At 37.3% G+C, this 21870-nt stretch overlaps 1 protein-coding gene across 1 annotated transcript; it reads right to left on the bottom strand.

Annotated features, from left to right (window-relative positions):
- Positions 1 to 8175: 8175 nt before the first annotated feature.
- OR4C6 (olfactory receptor family 4 subfamily C member 6) lies at positions 8176 to 12115 on the bottom strand. Its single transcript, XM_031016485.3, has 2 exons — positions 12068 to 12115; positions 8176 to 9207 (listed from the first exon to the last, which is right to left on the bottom strand). The coding sequence occupies exon 2, from the start codon at positions 9163 to 9165 to the stop codon at positions 8236 to 8238; it is 930 nt and encodes a 309-aa protein (XP_030872345.3). The 5' UTR covers positions 9166 to 9207; positions 12068 to 12115; the 3' UTR covers positions 8176 to 8235.
- Between the last annotated feature and the right edge of the window lie 9755 nt (positions 12116 to 21870).

Here is a 21870-nt window from a genome sequence, read left to right as displayed (position 1 = left end):
TATGAGATCCACAGGTAGAGAGGGCTTTGCATCTTCCCTCTACTGAATGATTTTTTAAGGGGAATAGTATAATGACATAAGAGCCAAACGACAGAACAAGGTTACCAGGCAAACATTCCAGAATTGGCAACCACGAGGACACCAGTGATGCACGTATCAGTACAAGCGACTTTCAGTAAAGGAAAAATATCTTAACATTAGTCATCAATTTTGTTAGAGCCACAGAAAGGCGACCAGATTTTCATAGAAAACTGAAACGAAGAATGGAAAGCTCCAACAGCCAAGCAACCGAGATTAGAGTATTGTATTTTGTCCTATTCATGATAATTACGTAGCGGGGAGGTTTGCAGATGGCAACATAGTGATCAAAAGCCATGACTGTAGGGATGAAGATTTCAATGATTCCAAAGAAGTGCATGGGAAAGACTCCTATCATAGGAGATGTTTATTCTTCCCAGTACTAGATCACCAATTATTTTGGGTGTGACACAGGAGGTATAGTAGATATTCATAGAGCCTGAAGAAATAGTGCGTTGGTTGGTTAAAAAGAGATAAGGATCAGAAAGTTTCCCACCAAGATGGCAACATTACAAAATAAGAACACAAAGACAAATATTTGTATGTTCTGGATAGAGGAAAGGCTCATGAGTATGAATTTTTATATGTTCCTTTGACTTTCCATATGTTGTGTGCTATGCAAAAATAAAGTATCTAGGGAAAAATGAATTTGGATTAAAACATTTACAATGTAATCACAATCATGTAAAAACTATCAACGGATCATGGAATCTAGTTACACAAATCACTGAAGTTAATTCAGAATCAATATATTAACTATATTTGTTCTTAGAAATCATATCTGGTTTCTCTAATAGTTTTTGAAACATTTTTCCAAATACTGTGTCACATTAGTAACATTAAGAATACATTTTATTGTTTGAAAATATAATGATTTAAAAAAATACTAGTTCTCCAAAACAATATATTTCACTATTCTTATTTGTAACATTTAGAATCAACAAAAATTAATTAAATGCACATGGAAATTTCGTTTATAATTTTTAATTCTGTTCCTTATTCATAACAGGGTTTTCATTTTAGGTAATTTTCCCTTCTCCCAGCATAAAATGTAACACTTCCCTGAACCATGTGCAGACATATGATCAAGGAATGCATTTACATCTAAAAAATTTGCCTAAACTGAGCTGTATGATTAGTGGGCAATGTTCTTTGAAATGCAAGTGCAGGGGCCTTGGGGGTTGGGCACTGCATATTGAACTTGAGAAAATAACTTTGCTAGCTATGTTACAAGGCAAAATATAGTTGAAAATACAGCAAAAAGTTGGAGTTTTTCTGTCAGTTACTTACATTTTTAAATGGAAATATTGTTTATACCTATTATTTAAACTTTAGTATAAAAGATAATGTTTTAAGATAAACTCAAGAGTAATTAATATTAATGCTGCAAAGAAAGAAAGAAAACAAATAAATGCATAGGTCATTTGCATTCTTCACAATGTGTGTTCTGGCTGTACTAGAATAAATTATAGGCACCAAAAGTCAATAAAAGGTAGAGTTATCACACAATGTAACTGTAAGATAAACTGAGTACATCAGGACGTACTCAGTTGTTATATGTTGCATGATTTATTTTTCAGATTTGTATGTTACTTTGTATATGATCAGGGCAGGACATACACAAAGGCAATGGAAGAATGTACTACAGACAGCATGCATTTCCAAATTCTATTCTCTTCATTCTCGAGGAATTACACGGCATCCATGTGGACTTTTTACCTTACTCCTAGATTAGATATGGCAACCAAATCTGGACTCCACAGATACTAAATTATTAATAATGCAAAATTGTTCAGTGCAATAAGATGTATGATGTAATAAGTTCAGCATTTTCTAAATTGTGTAGCTGTATTACTAGTGATATTTAAGATTATTTGATGGTTAACTGATATAGCTTTAGAATACATTGTATACTACACTAAGAGTATAATTCCTGTTTCAATTTAGCTCAGTATCTTTGATAACATTATTAAGGGAAAGTCAAAATTGATCATTTTCTGTCAATATCTCTTTAATACTTTTTAGTCTCCTTTTTTAACACAAAGACATCAGGTATTATCCTCAAAATTATGAAAAAGTTATACTAGTCCTATAACATTTGATAACTTTTTCTTATTTCTTTAAATATATTGTCATAGTTACAGCATTCTTTAATATAAATTTATATAAAATGGAAGTGATCTTGAAAAGAAATATTAAATAATAAGTATGTCTAGCTATGAGGATGATTTAATAATTAAAATACCCATCTAATCTAACCATCTTCTTTTCAGCATGGAAGGAACCAATTACAAAAAACTGAGTGAATTTCCTAGATCAAAGAACTAATAAACTTTAGAAGTTTGAAAACTAGATTTTCTAAATCTTACTCAGTTTATTGCTTGCTCCAATAAGGAAGAAGGCATGTATTAGAGAAGATAGCAGTGGGAGGAATTATCATACTTCTCAGCTCATGACAGGTAATAGACTCTCGGATCTTTGTAAAACATACCACTATAATTATAAAACTAAATGTGTGATGTAGCACTTCTCTGCTATGGAATCATTACAAAGTATTAGGCTTTCAATTTAACTACTATAACACTTAATATTTCATCCTGTACACATATGGTAATAAGTTGTCATTTGTGGAGGTAATGCCGGATTGGCAATGGGAAAAACTTCAATATTTTAAAACAATATTCTCAAATTTCAGTCTCAATGTTCCATACCAATAGAGTAAAAAGACTTGCCTTATACTCTTTTCAAATAACATGAATAGAGAAAAATTCATTTAATCTTCAGAAACTGTGCTTTTAAAGTCATGAAATACCAAGTCTGCCAGTAAAAAAAAAAAAATAAGAATTTGGATTAATCTATAAATATTTGGATATTTATATACATAATTTTTTTTCACTGAACTACTACACAATTAAATATGTTATTCTTTAAGAAACACTCATTGCTATCCTGGTACCAAAACAATAATTGTTGTTCCTATGGATTGATGCAGTCTTATGTCTATTTTGATTAGGGATGTAGTCTAAACCAGATGTCGCATGCTTTGAACATAATAGAAATTCATTTACTATTTGTGGTAGCTGTGTTATTGAATACCTGAAATTTTAAAGAGTTTTAACTGGAGATCATAATACTAGGGATTGCTAATTTCTCTAAGAATGTTTCACTTTAAGTTTTCATTTAAATGATAATTTCAAAACATATGTAAGTTTGTTCTGAGTCATCTTACAACCAATTTACAACCAGGCATAACCACATAATTTCAGTGTTCAAGTGTAATTGCTATATTGATGGCTTTAAGCACTGCTATATTGTGATTGGAGGATAAGAAGCAAGCAGGCATGAATTATAGTCCATTATAAACTCACATTCTGGCTTACATTGAAGGGACTTTTTTTTTTTTTTTTTGTCAAAATGAACCAGTCCATGAGAAGCTGTCTCTCTCTTGGAATTAAAAAATGCAGTGTTTCCCTGCAAATTGAATACTTAACCCTTACCCACAGTTGCCCCAGGGTGGAGCAACAAGAAGATGAAACACTGGCGGGTAATTCCTGAAACTTTCTCCCATTACATGCATTTTCATTCACTTTAAACATTATTGGTATGAGTTTTGATAGTTAACGCAATGGAAAAATACTCAGAATGTTGAGTAAGGAATTTCACTTTTGTCTGTAACGTGAAATATCAGAATTTCCTCCTTCTATCCTCCTTCTAGGAATACAGGATTGTAAAGAGAAGAGTGCTGCAATGAACGTACATGTGCGTGTGTCTTTATAATGGAACGATTTATATTCTTTTGGGTATATACCCAGTAATGGGATTGCCGGGTCAAACAGTATTTCTGTCTTTAGGTCTTTAAGGAATTGCAACGCTGTCTTCCACAATGGTTGAACTAAGTGACACTCTCACCAACAGTGTATAAGTGTTCCTTTTCCTCTACAACCTCACCAGCATCTGTTGTTTTTTTACTTTTTGATAATAGCCATTCTGACTGGTGGGAGATAATCTCATTGTGGTTTTGATTTGCGTTTCTCAAATGCAGCCATACAAAATAACAAGATCATGTCCTTTGGAGGGACATGGATGGAGCTGGAGGCTATTATCCTAGCAAACTAATGCAGGAAAAAAAAATCAAATACCGCATGTTCTCATTTATAAGTGGAAGCTAAATGATGAGAACTCATGAACACAAAGAAGGGTATAATAGACAGGGGTCTACTTGAGGGTGGAGGGTTGGAGGAGGGAGAGGGGTAGAAAAAATAACTATTGGGTACTGGGCTTAATACCTGGGTGATGAAATAATCTGCAGAGCAAACCCCCATGACACAAGTTTACCTATGTAACAAATCTGCAAATATAATCTTGAACTTAAAATAAAAGTTAATAAAAGAGAAAAGGGAAAGAAAAGAATGGTCTCATGAATATTCTGACTTCTCTTCTACTTAGAGTAATGCTACATTGTATAAATGAAAAACCCAATGACCTAGTGCTATAAGGTATAGAAATTTTATTCTTTTTTACTCTTTTGCTTGCAGCAGTCCCATGTAAATGGTCCAGGCTGGCAGCGCATACCCTCCTTTTCATTCAGAGAGTCAGGTTCCTTTCAAACTCTTGCCTGATCACCCCTAGGGCCTTCAGGGTCAAAGTGTGAGCCACATGCTGGAATTATTGCACAATCTTGGGCCCCTCCCTAGACCTGATGAATTGTAATCTGAATTTAACCCTGGGTATTTCATGTATACATACCAATCTGAGAAGCATAGCCACAAGGCGTGGTTATCTATAACTGTGACACCACCAGCCTGGTATTAGGTGTCAAGAAGGGGCTATGAACTTGAGGAACACACGTCCAACATTGTGGATTTCAGCCTGCAAGTTACACATATTCCTCTGATTACATCCAATTGACAAAAACTTAGTCACAGAGCTACATCTAGATGCATAGGGGCTAAGGAAGGTAGGCACTGCTCAGGTGGTTACCCTTGTATTGCTGCAGAGGAGGGAAGAATGGGCTTTAGTGGACAATTAGCAGTCTCTGCCACAGGTACCTGTCACCAACAGCGTCCACAGAAATATTCCCTACTCAAAATTAAATTCAATTTACTGACTCCGTATTATTGTTGAGAACTATTTTAGGCAGCCCTGAAAAGGAAGCCCTGTCTTTATAGCCCACATTCTCATAGATTATGCTATGTCAAAAGCCCAATAGCAAGTGCAGGTGTTGTATGAGTGTCTGGGATTTGAAAAAAAAAGATACATGAATGTTTTTTTAACTAAGGACTGCCTATTTTTTAAAGAAAATGTTTTAACTTTATATTTGAAATACCCTCCAGCAATATAAACTATCTTTTTCCAGGATAGCTTTAATTTCCCAAATCCTTTTTCATTATATCTTGTGGATCTCAGGTCAATTATAAATAGAATTCTCCATAATTTCTCTTATGTGAGCATCTTCTTTATTGTTTTGTTTTCCTGATTCTCCCCTCCATAGGCTGATTCTGCTTAAGTGGATATTGTTTTTCTCCCACAGTTTATATGCCAATGAGCCTGAAAACAAGATTTTATTGCCATCATTTTTTATTAATTTTAGCTCATACCCCTTCTCCAGTACATGATTTTACCTACTAAATTCAATTAATTTGTCTATCTCTTCCACTTATTGTACCCAAGGTCTCGGTACAGATGAGTTTACAAGCCTGGAGCCAAACTGGATTTAAAATTTGGTTTAGCAATTTATCGAGCAAGTTACTTAATCTTTCTGGATTCAGATGGTTATCTGGCAAAATGATTGATAGCAGTAGTGAACTTATAGATTTGTAATGAGGATTAAAGGAGGTAATGTTTATAAAGTGCTTAGAAAAGTGCCTGGGATATGATAAGTGCTCTATGGATATAAGTCACTATTTTTGGTTTTATTTGCATCTGCTACCACCTTTGTCTGTCACATCAAAAGTGTTTAAATAAACTGAAACATTTTAAAGTATTTTTTGAATCTTCCCCATTGTTCAAAAGCAGGGATCATCTCTATGAAACAACCAAGCTGAGGTTCTCAAGTCATATTGCTTAATAAAATTGGTTGTAAGAGTTCAAACTTTGGAATGAGAGAGACACATTTAAAACCTGGCACTTCACTGACACGTTATATTGGAGACAGTAATTCACAGGAAATATTCCATGTGCTCTGCTATATTTTATGCTCCCTTTCAGTTAGGTGGAAAAATCTTAGAAATTATCTGCCTGGCCACTGTAGATATATGAAATATGTCTTCACATTGGAAATGCAAGACATGTGAGTGGAGATAATGTGTTTCCATTTAGGCTGAGTCAATAAACATGCTCAAGTCTCCAATATCTTTTGTCTTCTGCCAGGGCAACTGAGGTGCCTGTCTTTCAGTTACAAAATGATGATGTGTTTTCAGCTTGCCCCTATGTTACTAGGCAAATTCAGGCAAAGTCCTAAATTGCAAGGAACATGTATGTTGAGTGTTGTTGTTCTTTAGTCTGTCTTGAGTTTCACTCCACACGGGAACACCTTAGTATTCTTAGTATTTGGCAACTATCTCAGGCTGCACTGGACCCTGTGAAGACTGCATAGCTCCTTCCTCTCTAGTACTCTGCTCCACAGATTACAGCTTCTTCCACTACCCTGGGCTATGATCTCTGTTTCAACTGTGATGACATACTGGCTTCTCCGTGCCTAGACCATGGTCCAGAAGTTTCCCCTAGCAGAAGCCTGCAGCAGTCCTTGCACTCACCTAATTAGCTTCCCTTCTCTAAGGGACTCCCCAGTTCTATATTGCCTAATATTAAAAACAGGTGTCTTATATATTTTGTCTAGGTTTCAGTTACTTATAGCAATAGGGGAGACCAATAACTCCATTGTGTCTGGAAATTTTAAGCACTATGTTTTCTTAAAAAAGAAAAAATCAGGCTTATTTCATGTTATCTTCTAAAAATGTTTAATATTAATTGCACAAACGATAAACTACTGCACTTGCCTTACTTATCAAAGGAGAACATTACAAGAGAGTACAGTGACCCCTCAGTGTCTGGTTCCAGGGCCACCGTGAATAACGAAATCTGTGGATATGGAAGTCCCATATATAACATGGCAGAGTATTTGCATATGCCCAGTGTACATCCTGTTGTAGACTTTAAATCATCCCATGATCACTTGTAGTACCTAATACAAGGTAAATGTTATATAAATAATTGCTATACTGTATTTTTAAGTTTGTATTATGTTTTATCGTTATTTTGTCATTTTTTGGTTTTGGGTTTTTTTTTCCCCAAATATTTTTGATCTGTGATTGGTTGATATTGAACCCGTGGATACAGAGGGCTGACTCTATATGGTTGACTTTAAACACCACGTCCCTATCACTATCTCCATCACTATCTCCCATGCCCCCACCTTCAGTGTAACTAGATTTTAAAAATATTTTTAGCTTACTCTGCATCTTTCCTTCTTTGTTTTTGGTGTATCCTACACAAATAAAATCCCATAAGTAGTACTTAATTATTTACTTTGTGACATACTTTTAAATATCTCTTTTTCAAATAGTCAGTTTCCTTATACAATTTATTCACATATTAATTCAAACTTCTAATCTCATCACTCATTAAATTATTGAATATATATTATATTATTGATATTTGTTTCTAAGACAATGGGAAGCTAGGGAAGGGTATAAAGCAGGAAATTATCATAATATCTAAATTGCACAGAATCTGAATCATAAACCCGGTTTTACAATTTTAAAAGCTTCCTCTCTGCCGGGCACAGAGCTCATGTCTGTAATCCCAGCACTTTGGGAGGTAGAGGCAGGGGAATCACTTGCGCTCAGGAGTTCAAGACCAGATTTTGCAACAGGGTGAAATTCCATCCTACTGAATATAAAAAAATTAGTCGAGTGTCACGGCACGTGCCTGTAGTCCCAGCTACTGGGGAGGCTAAGGCAGAATAATCACCCAGGAGGTGGAGACTGCAGAGCCAAGATAGTGCCACTGCACTCCAGCCTGGGTGACACAGCGAGACTCTGTCTCAAAAAAAGCTTCCTTTGACAGCCACCGAGGAATGGACAGTTTTAGCTCTTACACATTTCTGAAAGAATGACTTCTCCTTTTGGGAAATACATGATGTTCTCAGCATTGCAGTTATTTCCCAACCAAAGCCTCCCATTTCATCCAGAGTTTCTTCATGGCACTTTTCACCTCTGCATTCCTCAGTGTATAGATCAAGGGATTTAACATGGGTGTGATGATTGAGTCTGACACAGCCATTGCCTTGTCTATGGGGTGAGTGACCACAGGCCTCATGTACAAGAGAATACAGGGGACAAAGAACAATACAACCACCGTGAGGTGGGAGCTGCAGGTAGAGAGGGCTTTGTGCCGCCCTTTAGAGATGTAAGACTTCAGGGAGCATAGGATGACCGTGTAGGACGCAATTAAGGTAAGAAAGATGGCCACACACATCATCCCACTGTTGAGGGTAACTAAGAGGCCCAGGATGTGGGTGTCCATGCAGGCAAGTGTCAACAACTGAAACAAATCACATATAAAGTGATCTATGATATTAGGACCACAAAAGGGTATTTGATACATGAAGAGAAGTTGTATCATTGCGTGCATAAATCCCCCCACCCAAGCCCCTCCTACCATTAGGCAGCACACCCGTGGACTCATGATGATCGTGTAGTGCAGGGGCTTACAGATGGCCACGTAGCGGTCATAGGCCATCACAGTGAGGAGGATGATCCCCACACCGCCAAAGAAATGCTCGGCAAAGAGCTGGGTCAGGCAGCCTTTAAGAGAGATGGTAGTGCTCTTGGAGAGGGCGTCTACAATCACCTTGGGGGCAACAACAGATGAGAACATGACATCCAAAAGGGACAAGAAGGTAAGAAAAAAGTACATAGGTGACCTCAGACTCTGACTTGTGATAATAGTTACCACAATAAGTAGATTTTCCAGCACTGTGGCTACATACATGACAAGAAACATGGCAGAAAATATTTTCCGCAGCTCCAGGTTCTCTGTGAGACCCAGAAGAATGAATTCAGTCACATTGTTTTGATTTTCCATTTCTCAGGTGTTGATATGAGTTCCAGCTGAGAGTTGAGAATCCTAAATAAGCAAGATATGATTTATAATTAGTGACTAATTTGGCTTCCTGTATTTCCAGGACCTCAGGGAATTTGTTCTTTGTTTTTACCCATGTATTCTCCATCTAGGCATTTGACTTCTAAGAATGTGCTAAATAAATAATTTAAAAGAGAAATACTTTATTTATGCAAGGCTTCCCCAAGCCTTTTCTCCTCCCTTTCTAAATTGTGTTTCTATGTGAAATAGATTTTTTCCTCCTTGTTCTACCTTTATAATAGTTATTATTAATAGATAACTTTTTTAGCACCCACCTCACCTTGGAGGCAATTCCTTATTCCAGGCATTAGAATAATTATATGATTGACTTTGTTTTACAGAAACAGGAACCTACTCTCATACAGTTTAGGAACCTTAAGCAAGGTCACATAGCTATTCAGTAGTGAAGCCAGAATTTGGACCTCATTTTCTGATGCCAGAATCAGTACCCTCAAATATCAGTACAGCTTCTCTAGTAATTATGATGTGAGATTTATCATTCACCAATCACTATGCTAAGTATATTACAATTATTATCCTGTTTATCTTAAAAATAATGTGATGAAGTAGGTTATTCTTGTGTTTTTTTAAAAAAATATTGATTCTTTTCCAATTGTGTGCTTTTCTTCTAAATTTTAAATGATCATCATATACCTAAAAGTAGTTACTATATAATCCCTGACTTCACTGTTCAGTAATGAAGATTATAAACCATCATGGTTCGGCAAAACTCCAGATCCCCAATACAACTGACTTGAACCTTGAATTAGCCTAAGTCATTCCTTTCAGTTTCCTCTGTTTCCTAAATGGAACAAAGGATTTCAGAGCATAATGACAACAACTAAGCAATTAGCTTTTAGGCTAACAATGCTGCTGGGCACTATGCCAAATATGTTAGCTGTATTATTTCATTTAAACCTCATGATACCACATGAGGTAGGTACCTATACTACTCCCATCGTAAAGAGAGACCAAAGCCCTTAGGAGTTAAATATCTTGCACGAGATTATATAACTAGTTTCTGGTGGAGCTGGCATTTTGCTCACACAGCTTCGATTCATACCTAGTATATCCCACCACTTGAGAAGAGAAGAATAGATTGTATTTCAGGGGAGTTACTACTGCAACCAAGAGAAAAACCTGCAGTAAAGAATGCCTCATATTACTAGGGACTATAAAGCAGACCTGGATGCCACATCTAAGAAATTTTGCAAAAAGCAAAGCTTCACATTGATATTTGGATTATGCCCCTCTGTTAATGCTGAGAAGTCACTCCTGCTTTTCAGTAGCCCACTCCACCCCCATCCCTTACACTGAATGCAGAACAACCACAGGAAACTGTGGAAGTGCCATATATTACTTAGTCTCATCCTCTCCTCCCTAGCCCGAGGACTGAGTACTTTCTTGCAACAATCCTTGTGAAGTTAAAGGAACGCTGGCTTGGGAGTCAATAAATGACAAGTAGATTTTATTCCACTTTGCATCACTAACTTAATCTGTATTTGAGCATGCTGCTGGCATCTCCGAACCTTGGTTTTTTCATCTGCAGTACAAGGATGGTTTCCTAGATGAGTATCAGCAGGACTGGCTCTGTCCTCTTCAAACACAAACACTCAGTTGTTATTTGCATTAATTGTTTATGTCTCTGGGTAGGATTTCCTTAGAGGGGTTGTTCATTTCATGTTCAGAAAAATGAAAGCCGCTATTCTAGAATATATATGCCCTGTCTGTCCTTAAGTTTGGGACATAGTATGACTCTGTGTTGATACGGAACAGAATTGAACTTTTCCACCTGACATTCAGCTCTCATCACCAGCCCCTTTTCTCTTACTGTTTGGACTTCATTTCTCATGTGCTTCACTGTATTTATTCCACCGTCAGTCCAACTCACTTCCTGCCAGACTCACACCCTGTTATTTTTTTCCATACTTAATCTTCTGTTCAAAGGGTATGTTCCTGAATTCAGACACAGCAAACCTACCTCTAAGTCCTAGCCAGGCTACATACTGGCTTTGCAATCTCAACCTCTCCATTCCTCAATTTCTGCAACAGCACGATTAGTGAAAGAGAAGCCATAGCTACCATGTTTGTATTACTTACTGATTATGGGCAATGACTAAACATCTTTTTCTCATTTGATTATCATGAACAGCCATATGAAATAAGTATTATGACTGGATTTTCTGAAGCAGCAACTGAGGTTTAGAGAAATTGCATAGCTGCCTCACAGTTTCTTGCAGGCATGTGACTAACTCCGATGCCCAGGCTACCAACTCCTTTGCCTCACAGCGCCCCAGTATTTTCGCCTGATGGCTCACAAAACTGCCGTGAAGGCTAATGGAGGTAATACCCATAAAGGGTGGGAGTGCAGTATTCGTGTTTGTTTTCCTGATCATGTCACATGTCTGTAAAGTCCAGGCTTGCCTAGTGCCTCTGTCTATGCCCTCAGTCAACCAATTCTCCCCACTGCCTACAGCCACTGTCACCACCCACTCACAAGATGTGTTTTCTATATATCATTACTTTATGTTTATTACATGTTTCTCTTATTTCCATAAGCAAATGCTTAATAATTGCTACTTCTTCCACATTTCTCAAAGTTCCTGGGAATAGTAAGGTTGCAGTGGACATCAATATCATTTATCAATTGGAAGGAAACTGCAGTGAGCAGTGGGACATAGATAATGCTGGTGCCAGCCCATCCTCCATGTGTGAAAGTAAATCTCTTCTAGAGTCTGGTTGCTATTTCCCTATCCAATAAGCTCAATGATGACATTTTCTAACTGTCATCTTTTATCCTGTGTATTCCTAGACAATTCAGCCTACATCAATAATTAAACTGTACCTTGAACTTCCAGTTCAATCTTGAATCACACCATCAGCCACCTTCATGGCATGTTCTTGCACAGTGGGTAGTAAGGAATTCTTTTTTAAAGAGCTGCTCTAGGAAAGACAGGGGCAATTATAATTAATTCTTTATACTTCCCTCACTTTTCCTACTAATTTAAGTAGACAACAGATAATCCAAAAAACTGTCAAATATGACCTATTTTCTTAAATAAAGGGCAGGTAAAATAATGACAATAGAAATAACTGTTGAATAGAAATAACTGAACTGTTTTCATAAAGAAATGAAAGAAAATAAATGATTTAAGCCTTAAAGCTGGACTGTGGCTAAGATAAAGTAAGACCAGGGGCTACTCCCAGCAGGTGGAGCAGATGTACAAAGGCCCAGAGGAGGGACAAAGGGACTTTGTGCAGTGTAAAACACAGAGCAAGGAATGTGAGTCACATACACCAGGTTCTAATTTTGACTTCTGGAACACTTTTCAATTTATTAAGGATGACTTATTCTTTCATATGTGCATTTGTACTTAGAAATATTAGATTAGGATTTTGTATATGCAATTTAGTAATTACACATCAATAGGTCCCAATACATACACATATATACTCTAATTTTAATAAATATTATTGATAGCACTGCATGTCTCTATATGAAGATCTATATTATTTATATTTTCTGTTATTTTAGCTATGCTGCATTGAAAATCTTCATAAGTTGGTATATATGGTATGTGTGCATGTGTGTATATATATATACACACATATATATGTGTATATATATGTGTGTATATATATATACACACACACATTGTTTTTATATGTACATGTTTACATGTATCTATGTATACACATGTGTATATATACAATTTGAATATATATATGCATATATACATGCATGTATATATACACATATTGAATAAATTGTATTACTGTAAGATAATTTTTAACAATATAATTGCAGAATCAAGGAATATGAACATTTTAAAACTTGAATAGGCATTGCCAAATTTTGCTCCCAAAATGTTCATTCTCAGCAATAATGTAGTAAAGACATTTTTCCTTTCTATTTACATTTCTTATTTTTCAATTTGATTATTTTTATTCTTACTATCTAATAGATATGCATTGTATATAATAAAATAAATCAGAATTTTGTTCAGCAAACATATATTACTAGATAAAATACAGTAATAATTATTTTAGTCTAAGTAGATTTATAAATATGCTCATTTTAAAAAACAATGTTAATAGCAATAATTAGAATTTATCATAGTGAGTTTGTCACTTCCTCAAAGTAATAGAGTTAATGAGTGTTATGGCTAGGATTTAAATTCCAGAAAACCTGTTTCTGTGGCTGATCTTTCTTTCTCGATTCTATTTGGATAAATATATATAAACACATATATACATATACACACACACACACACACACATATGCAATGTTTTTTCCAAATGAATGCTTCAGTACCTAGATAGACCATTAAGCTCTGTGACTATTCAACTAGCCAACTAGGATTTATCACTGAAGGACTTCAAAACAATCCCTTAATGCAAATAACTTCCCAATTCCTTTCTCTTTTCATAAAACTAGGGACTAGTGACAATGTAGCTAACTCTAATAGAATTTTAAAGAATAGAAGTGGTAATAATGTTGTAATTTTTGAAACTGGAGTTTATAATAAGTTGTCAGTGTTTTCTCAGAATGTTCCTAAATTACCTGTATTGTCAATACCACTAAACCACCAGCATCACCACTACCATCACCAGTTCCATCACCATCTCTATAGCCATTCCTGTTGGTAGATACACTTATAACTAAATTTAGTAGTTATGTTTTGACACATAGAGAAACATGAAAATTGAACTCATTATTAAATTAAAACCACCAATCTGATACAATATTAGTTATATGTTATACATTTTAAGCAAAGCAACACTTTTTAAAAAATCAGAGATTGAAGACTAATAGTACAAAAGAATTAAAGGGCCTTCATCCCAAAAATAAAAAGGAGGAAGAGAAGAGGAAAGAAATGAAAGGAAAGTGAGAGATCCAGATATATAGCTATAGAGATAGAAATATACATACACAAAGGCAGAGAGAAAAAAAAAGTAAGAGGAGATATGGGGAGGTGAGAGGGAGAAAGAGAGGAGGAGAAAAAAGAAAGTGAAATTGGGGGAAAAATGCATCGTAGACTCTCCTAGTAACTATTTCCAGATAGGTTATGTACTCCTTCGCTTGGATACTATGAGCACTCTTTGGAAATCAACACATATTATTTTATTTACCAATTTTCATTTCTTAGAGTCTGGCTCATTTAATTTTTAAAAAATTTGCTCAAAGGGTACAAAAGGAGATCAAGTAAAATAATGTGTTCTATCTTAAGTAATAACTCTAGTATAAAACCTAGTTCATAACTTGAATTTGCTTATTCAGGAATAAATATTGCTTAAAGTTAGAGCAAACAGGTATTCAGTGTGAATTACTGACATACTATATAAGAGACATACTTTTAAAAATGTATATACTTAATGAAATTAATTTAACTAATAATTTTAAGGTAATTTCTATGCTATAATTCTATGCAATAACTAAAATCTACGTGCTAAATATTTAACCAAATAATACGAATTTTAGAGCTTAGTTTTTATAGCCATTTAAAAGTGGGGAGTTGTAAAAACATTCTAAGGTCATCTGAGTCATAACGAAAGATCTTATCACACCCAAAATTAATTCACATGAAATAACTTCTTCAAGTCCAAAACCAGGTGAATTTATTTCAGGTTAATATTCCCGACTGTGGAAATAAGCTTTCCAGATATAAATCGGGGAAAAGTCATTCAGTTATTAAATCTTGGTCAGATTCGTAGAACTAGGATTTCAAGTGTTTTCAAAGAAAGTTTTAAAGCAGGAGCAGTAAAAATCTGTAAGCCTAATAATGAAGAAATAACTTTCCTGGGTTACCAAGGCATTTATAACTAAGAACAGTCTCCAATTAAGAACAATTGCTAAAAAGGTATCTAAGTACAGCGTTTACCAAATCATTTTATGTTTCTTTTTGAATTCCAGTTGACTGCACTTTTAGATGAATGTGGAGAAAGTTTGCGATCCATTTCTGAGTAGGTGGATCATGAATATATGATCTCCACTGAGTGACTGACCAGGGCCGTATGAATGTGTTTTGTCCATTTGAGCAGCTGCGATGGGTCACAAATGCATCATTCTAGTTGCATCCCTTGAGGCCAGTTCTCCACTGATGGAAAATCTGATCTGTAGTCCAGTGAATTCCCATCTATTTTCTTCAATAATAGGGTGTTCTCAGGGGCAAGAACACCCCTGGGGCCAGACACACATGCTTCTCCACAAGCAGAAATTTAGATCACAGTATTAACCATTAAATCATGTTTCTGCACCGTGATCTCTACCTGAATTGCAGAATGGCCACAATCTTACAGTAACTAGAACATACAAACTGGCAGAAACCTCAGTCAAATCTCATCTCTAGATTCCATTTCCAACACAGGAGTCATATGTGAACCCAGGAAGTTGCCATTTTGATCAGAAAATATGCATCTAGGCAAAACTGTTCATTTAAATTATTTCCAATTTCTTCATAACTGACATTTTTAAGTAATATTTTACCATTTTGGAAGTAATGCCTTATAGCTTGCACTCCTTCTTGTGATAAATTTGTTTAATGTGGTTGCTTCTTTGGCATTTATTTTTAGGCCCAACGTAAATTGTCTAAAACCCAGTCATACTCTGCCACCTTTGGCCTGGCTGTTTGTGACATATCCTGTTTGTTACTCACTTACTGACCCACAACTCAACACACTCACAATTGCTGGCTATGATAAAACCAAATAGTCAATGTCAGAGTTATGCACATCAGTCCTCCCTTTACTTACCAGTCTTCTTTAAATTAGCCAATTCACAACCCCCGCAGGAAAAACTAAAGGATAATGCCCATGGACTTTAATAAAAGCATAGGCCCACAGATCCTCTCTTTCTTGCTTCCCCTTGTTGAGCCCCCTGCTGCCTCTGGACTTCGGTCAGACTCCTGTGGGCACTCTTCACCTCTCTGAAACCTGTGAGTCATACCTTTCTTCTGTTTCATGCATTTTGGTTTCACTTCTTCATTGTGTTTCATCTGACGCACACTCACCCACACCTACCCTCTCCAGTGAGGGCAGTCACAGAAAGTGGCAATCCTGGTAAGAATAAATTGGGCACAGGTCAGACAAGAGCCATAAGGACATCTACCAGTACAGATTTCCTGTGAGAGGAAATTCTCGATCCTAGTCAGACCCTTAGGCACTGGGCTGTCCGCCAGGACAAAGAAGTATCCACAAAAGGCACATTGTAAATATCCATGTCTACATCCTTTGAATTCCCGGTCTGAGCAGGGCTGGAGCTGTGGGCACTCTCAGGAGAGAGACCTCAAGACAAAATGAATAAAAAATCGTAACACATCTCCACTCTATAAAAAGTGATTCTATTCACATTGACTCCTTTATGTCCAGCAACTTGTAAAGTTATCAAGAACTAGAATGATCATTCCAATTTTCAGAGCCTAATCCTTGCAAATTGTGCACAGGCTTCCGTTTCAGGGTCATTTTTGTTAACTGTCTAATGTTGTCCCATAAACTGGAACCATTTAGACATGGGCTAGCATAACCGGTTCATGGTAGGGGAAAATGGGGAGGGGAATAACACACAGCTGTTCATTTACTTCTTTAAATCTCCAACCCAGCTGCTGTTCTAATGACTACAGTAATACATCTAATATCTGTTTATCACACGTTGTTTAATTCTTTCATCATACGCTTCACTATCTGAACTTATACTTTTCATTTAGTTTGTATTTGTTAGTATTTTTATGTCGTTCACCTGAGTATAATCACCACGAGAGCATTGCCTCTTATATATTTTTCTCATCACTTGATTTTCAGTGGCTAGTTTAGTATGTAAAACATGAAAAATAATCAACAAATATGGACTATGGCTATTCACAGGAAAGGATAAATGTTTCATACTCAGATATCTTGAAAGACTGTGTTAAGGTAGTAAAGGATAAAAAGAAAACAGAATGAAAATTCTTTGGTAACTGGAATAGCTTTTACCCATAATGCCTAACACTGTATTCTAAGCCATTTTAAAAATGATGTTAAAAATGATCATTTTATGTCATGGTTAATTTTCCAAATGTCTTATGTAATCAACATTTTAAAATACTTAAACTAATTCATATGATTTACAGTAATTTATATATGATTAGATGTTTTGAAAATAATTTGCAATGTTTTGAAAATGTTTGTGTGACTTCTTGAAGTCAGGTCTATATTTGTTTTGGTTTGATTTCTTTTTACCATGTATGACCAAAGATCTGAGTACACCAAGTTTTCTCATATTTTTGTTCTACCATATTAGATTTGTAATCATTCCTTCCAAATATTTCTAGAAATATTGCATAACTACTATGGGCCAGATATAGTTCAGGTGCTTGAGATAAAACAGTGAATGGAACAAATAAAGATTCCTCCCTTGATGATCTTAGTTTCTAGTGAGGGAAAGAGAAAATGAACAATAAACCAACAAATAAGTGGATGGCATCTTTTGTTAGAAGTCTATGTGTACTGGCCGGGGCCAGTGGCTCATGCCTGTAATCCTAGCACTTTGGGAGGCCAAAGCACGCCGATCACCTGAGGTCAGGAGTTCGAGATTAGCCTGGCCAAGATGGTGAAACCCTGTCTCTACTAAAAATACAAAAAACAATTAGCCAGGCATAGTGGCAGGCACCTGTACTCCCAGCTACTCAGGAGGCTGAGGCAGGAGAATTGATTGAACCCGGGAAGCAGAGGTTGCAGTGAGCAGAAGTTGCATCACTCTGTCTCGAAAAAAAAAAAAAAGAAAAGAAAGAAAAAAAAGAAAAAGAAAAAACAGGAAATATAAGTGTACCATAGAAAAATGAAAAGTGAGGTGTGGGAAGGAGAACCATCCAAGTTGAAGATGATCTGCAACTTTAAGTAGGTGGTCAGGGAAGGCTTCATGGAGAGCATCATGCTGAACAAACACTTGAAGGGGGTGAGGAGACTGCCACGTGGATACTGCATAGAGGAGTGTGTCTACTGGATTTGAAGAACAGTCAGCTAGCCAGTGAGGCAGAAACCTGGAGAGTAGGAAGAGATGAGGTCATAAACATGGTAGTCACTTAATTTTTGATGAGAGTGAAATGGATCCCCATTTGAGAGTTTTCATCAGAGGCAAGACAAGCCTTTCCTTATCTGTGACAAGATCACTTTGGCTGTCATGTTAGGATTCCACTGGAACAAAGTTAGGGGCAGTGGATGTAGAAGCATGGGGACAAGTTAGGGAATGAATTTCAGTGATCTAGATGAGAACTAAACATTACCCACACTAGGGTGGTGTTACTGAAGGCCCTGAGAAGTGTTGGGTTCTCACTGTATTACTCATAAAAGATCCACCCCCATGACCCAAACACCTCTCATTAGGGACCACATCCAACGTCAGGGACCACATTTTATTATGAGGTTTTGTGGCAAACATCCAAACTATAATAGAGGGTCACCAACATTCATGCTATAGAAGAATAGGTTTTTAGTTGGAGAAATTGACAGGATGAAATTGCCATCAAATGAGAAGACGAAGCCTACGAAAGGAACATGGAGGTGGTGGTGGTGGTGGTGGTGGTTGTGGTGGTGGTGATGGTGGTGGTGGTGGTTGTGGTGGTGGTGATGGTGGTGGTGGTGGTGGTGGTTGTGGTGGTGGTGATGGTGGTGGTGGTGGTTGTGGTGGTGGTGGTGGTTGTGGTGGTGGTGATGGTGGTGGTGGTGGTGGTGGTTGTGGTGGTGGTGGTGGTAGTGGTGGTGGTTGTGGTGGTGGTGGTTGTGGTGGTGGTGGTGGTGGCAATGGTGGTGGTGGTGGTGGTAGTGGTGGTGGTTGTGGTGGTGGTGGTGGTGGTGGTGGTTGTGGTGGTGGTGGTGGTGGTAGTGGTGGTGGTTGTGGTGGTGGTGGTAGTGGTGGTTGTGGTGGTGGTGGTGATGGTGGTGGTGGTAGTGGTGGTGGTTGTGGTGGTGGTTGTGGTAGTGGTGGTGGTTGTGGTGGTGGTGGCGGCGATGGTGGAGGCGGTGATGGCGGTGGTAGTGGCGGCGGTTGTGGCGGCGGTCATGGTGGTGGTTGTGGCGGTGGTTGTGGCGGTGGTGGTGGTGGTGGTGGTGGTGGTAGTGGTGGTGGTAGTGGTGGTGGTGGTGGTTGTGGTGATGGTGGTGGTGGTGATGGTGGTGGTGGTAGTGGTGGTGGTTGTGGTGGTGGTAGTGGTGGTGGTTGTGGTGGTAGTGGTGGTGATGGTGGTGGTGGTAGTGGTGATGGTTGTGGTGGTGGTTGTGCTGGTGGTGGTGGTGGTAGTGGTGGTGGTTGTGGTGGTGGTAGTGGTGGTGGTTGTGGTGGTAGTGGTGGTGATGGTGGTGGTGGTAGTGGTGATGGTTGTGGTGGTGGTTGTGCTGGTGGTGGTGGTGGTAGTGGTGGTGGTTGTGGTGGTGGTAGTGGTGGTGGTTGTGGTGGTAGTGGTGGTGATGGTGGTGGTGGTAGTGGTGATGGTTGTGGTGGTGGTTGTGCTGGTGGTGGTGGTGGTGGTGGTGGTTGTGGTGGTGGTGGTGGTTGTGGTGGTGGTGGTGGTGATGGTGGTGGTGGTAGTGGTGGTGGTTGTGGTGGTGGTGATGGTGGTGGTGGTGGTAGTGGTGGTGGTTGTGGTGGTGGTGGTTAGGGGCTATGGAATGGGAAGCTTTTTTTCATTCTAAGTTTGAAATGTTTATTAGACAAAAAAGTGAAGATTTGGACAAGCAGTTAGACATATGAGTCTGGAGTTAGAAAGCATGGTCTGGGATACAAATAAATATTTGTGAACATTAAGCAGTAAGATAACATTTAAAGCTATGAGACTGGATGCATTTACTGAAGCAGTATATTTAGAGGACCCAGAGGAGCCCTGGGGAGCTACAATCTTAAGAGGTCAGGGAGAAAGGCAGACTCACAAGGGAGAACGAGAAGGAGTGACCTGTGAAGTAGGAGGAAAACCAAGAAACTAAGGTTAAGTTGGAAGACAGATGACTAAAGTGTATCAGAACGTAAGAATGAAAAAGTATTTCGAATAGTGCTGATAGCTCTAGTAAAATGATGGGTGAGAACTAACCATTGGATTTAATAATGTGGAGGTGATTTGCAATATTGACCAGCAATGTTTAAGGAAGAGTGGTGGGGAGAGCTGCCTGGCCCAGGTTTAAGATTAACTGAGAGAAAAGAAATTAGAGAGATCAAGTAAAAGATGTTAGAAACATAAAATCATTCCAACATATTTTACTATGAAGGGGAATAAATTAACAAAAAAAAAAACTAGCTGGCAAATAAGTGGGATTAAGAGAAGGGATTTTTAAATATATTTTTGAATTTACTTTTAAATTGTTATTCTACAAATAGTAATTGTATAATATTTATGGGATGCAATGTGATATTGTGATATATGTATATATTTTAGAATGATCAAAGCAAGCTATTTAACATATCCATCACCTTATCTGGTTATCATTTTTTGTAATGTGAATGTTTAAAATGTGGTCTTTAGCAATTTGAAATATACAATACATTATTATTAATTATGGTCACCATGTTGTGCAATAGATCACCAGCACTTATTTCTCCTGTGTGACTGACGCTTTGTACACTTTGACTAATATCTCCTCTTTCCTCATCTGTTCCTCTTCCCCAGTATCTGGCAACCACCATTCTACTATTTGCTTCTATGAATTTGACTGTTTTTTTTTTATTATACTTTAAGTTTTAGGGTACATACGCACAACGTGCAGGTTTGTTACATATGTATACATGTGCCATGTTGGTGTGCTGCACCCGTTAACTCGTCATTTAACATTAGGTATATCTCCTAATGCTATCCCTCCCCACTCCCTCCACCCCACAACAGGCCCCGGTGTGTGATGTTCCCCTTCCTGTGTCAATGTGTTCTCATTGTTCAATTCCCACCTATGAGTGAGAACATGTGGTTAATTCTAAATGGATTAAAGACTTAAATGTTAGACCTAAAGCCATAAAAACCCTAGAAGAAAACCTAGGCAATACCATTCAGGACATAGGCATGGGAAAGGACTTCATGTCTAAAACACGAAAAACAATGGCAACAAAAGCCAAAATTGACAAATGGGATCTAATTAAACTAAAGAGCTTCTTCACAGCAAAAGAAACTACCATCAGAGTGAACAGGCAACCTACAGAATGGGAGAAAATTTTTGCAATCTACTATCTGACAAAGGGCTAATATCCAGAATCTACAATGAACTCAAATTTACAAGAAAAAACAAACAACCCCATCAAAAAGTGGGCGAAGGATATGAATTTGACTTTTTTAGGTCTCACATTAGTGAGATAAAGCAGATTTTGTTTTTCTGTGCCTGGTTTATATCACTTAGCATAAATTAATAGAATCATTTTGGAAAACAGTATAGAAGCGTCTCAAAAAACTAAAAATAGAATTACCATATGATCCAGCAATTCCACTTTTTGGGTATTCACTCAAAGGAATTAAGGGGAGTATGTTAAAGAGATGTCTGCACCCCCATGTTTATTTCAAAATTATTCTTTACAATAGCCAAGATATGAAACAAACTAAGTGTTCATTAGTGGATGAACAGAAAAAAAGTGATATATATATATGTGTGTGTGTGTGTGTGTATATGTGTGTATATATATAGTAATATTATACAGTCATGAAAAAG

The sequence above is a fragment of the Gorilla gorilla genome, chromosome 9 (genome assembly GCF_029281585.2).
Source record: "Gorilla gorilla gorilla isolate KB3781 chromosome 9, NHGRI_mGorGor1-v2.1_pri, whole genome shotgun sequence".
In the NCBI taxonomy this organism is placed as follows: domain Eukaryota; kingdom Metazoa; phylum Chordata; class Mammalia; order Primates; family Hominidae; genus Gorilla; species Gorilla gorilla.
The sequence above is the reverse complement of the archived record's forward strand: the minus strand, read 5'-3'. Positions and strand labels throughout refer to the sequence as shown.

Excerpts from the sequence above, each read along its gene's own strand:
- OR4C6 (XM_031016485.3), bottom strand. The coding sequence starts at position 9,165 with ATGGAAAATCAAAACAATGTGACTGAATTCATTCTTCTGGGTCTCACA.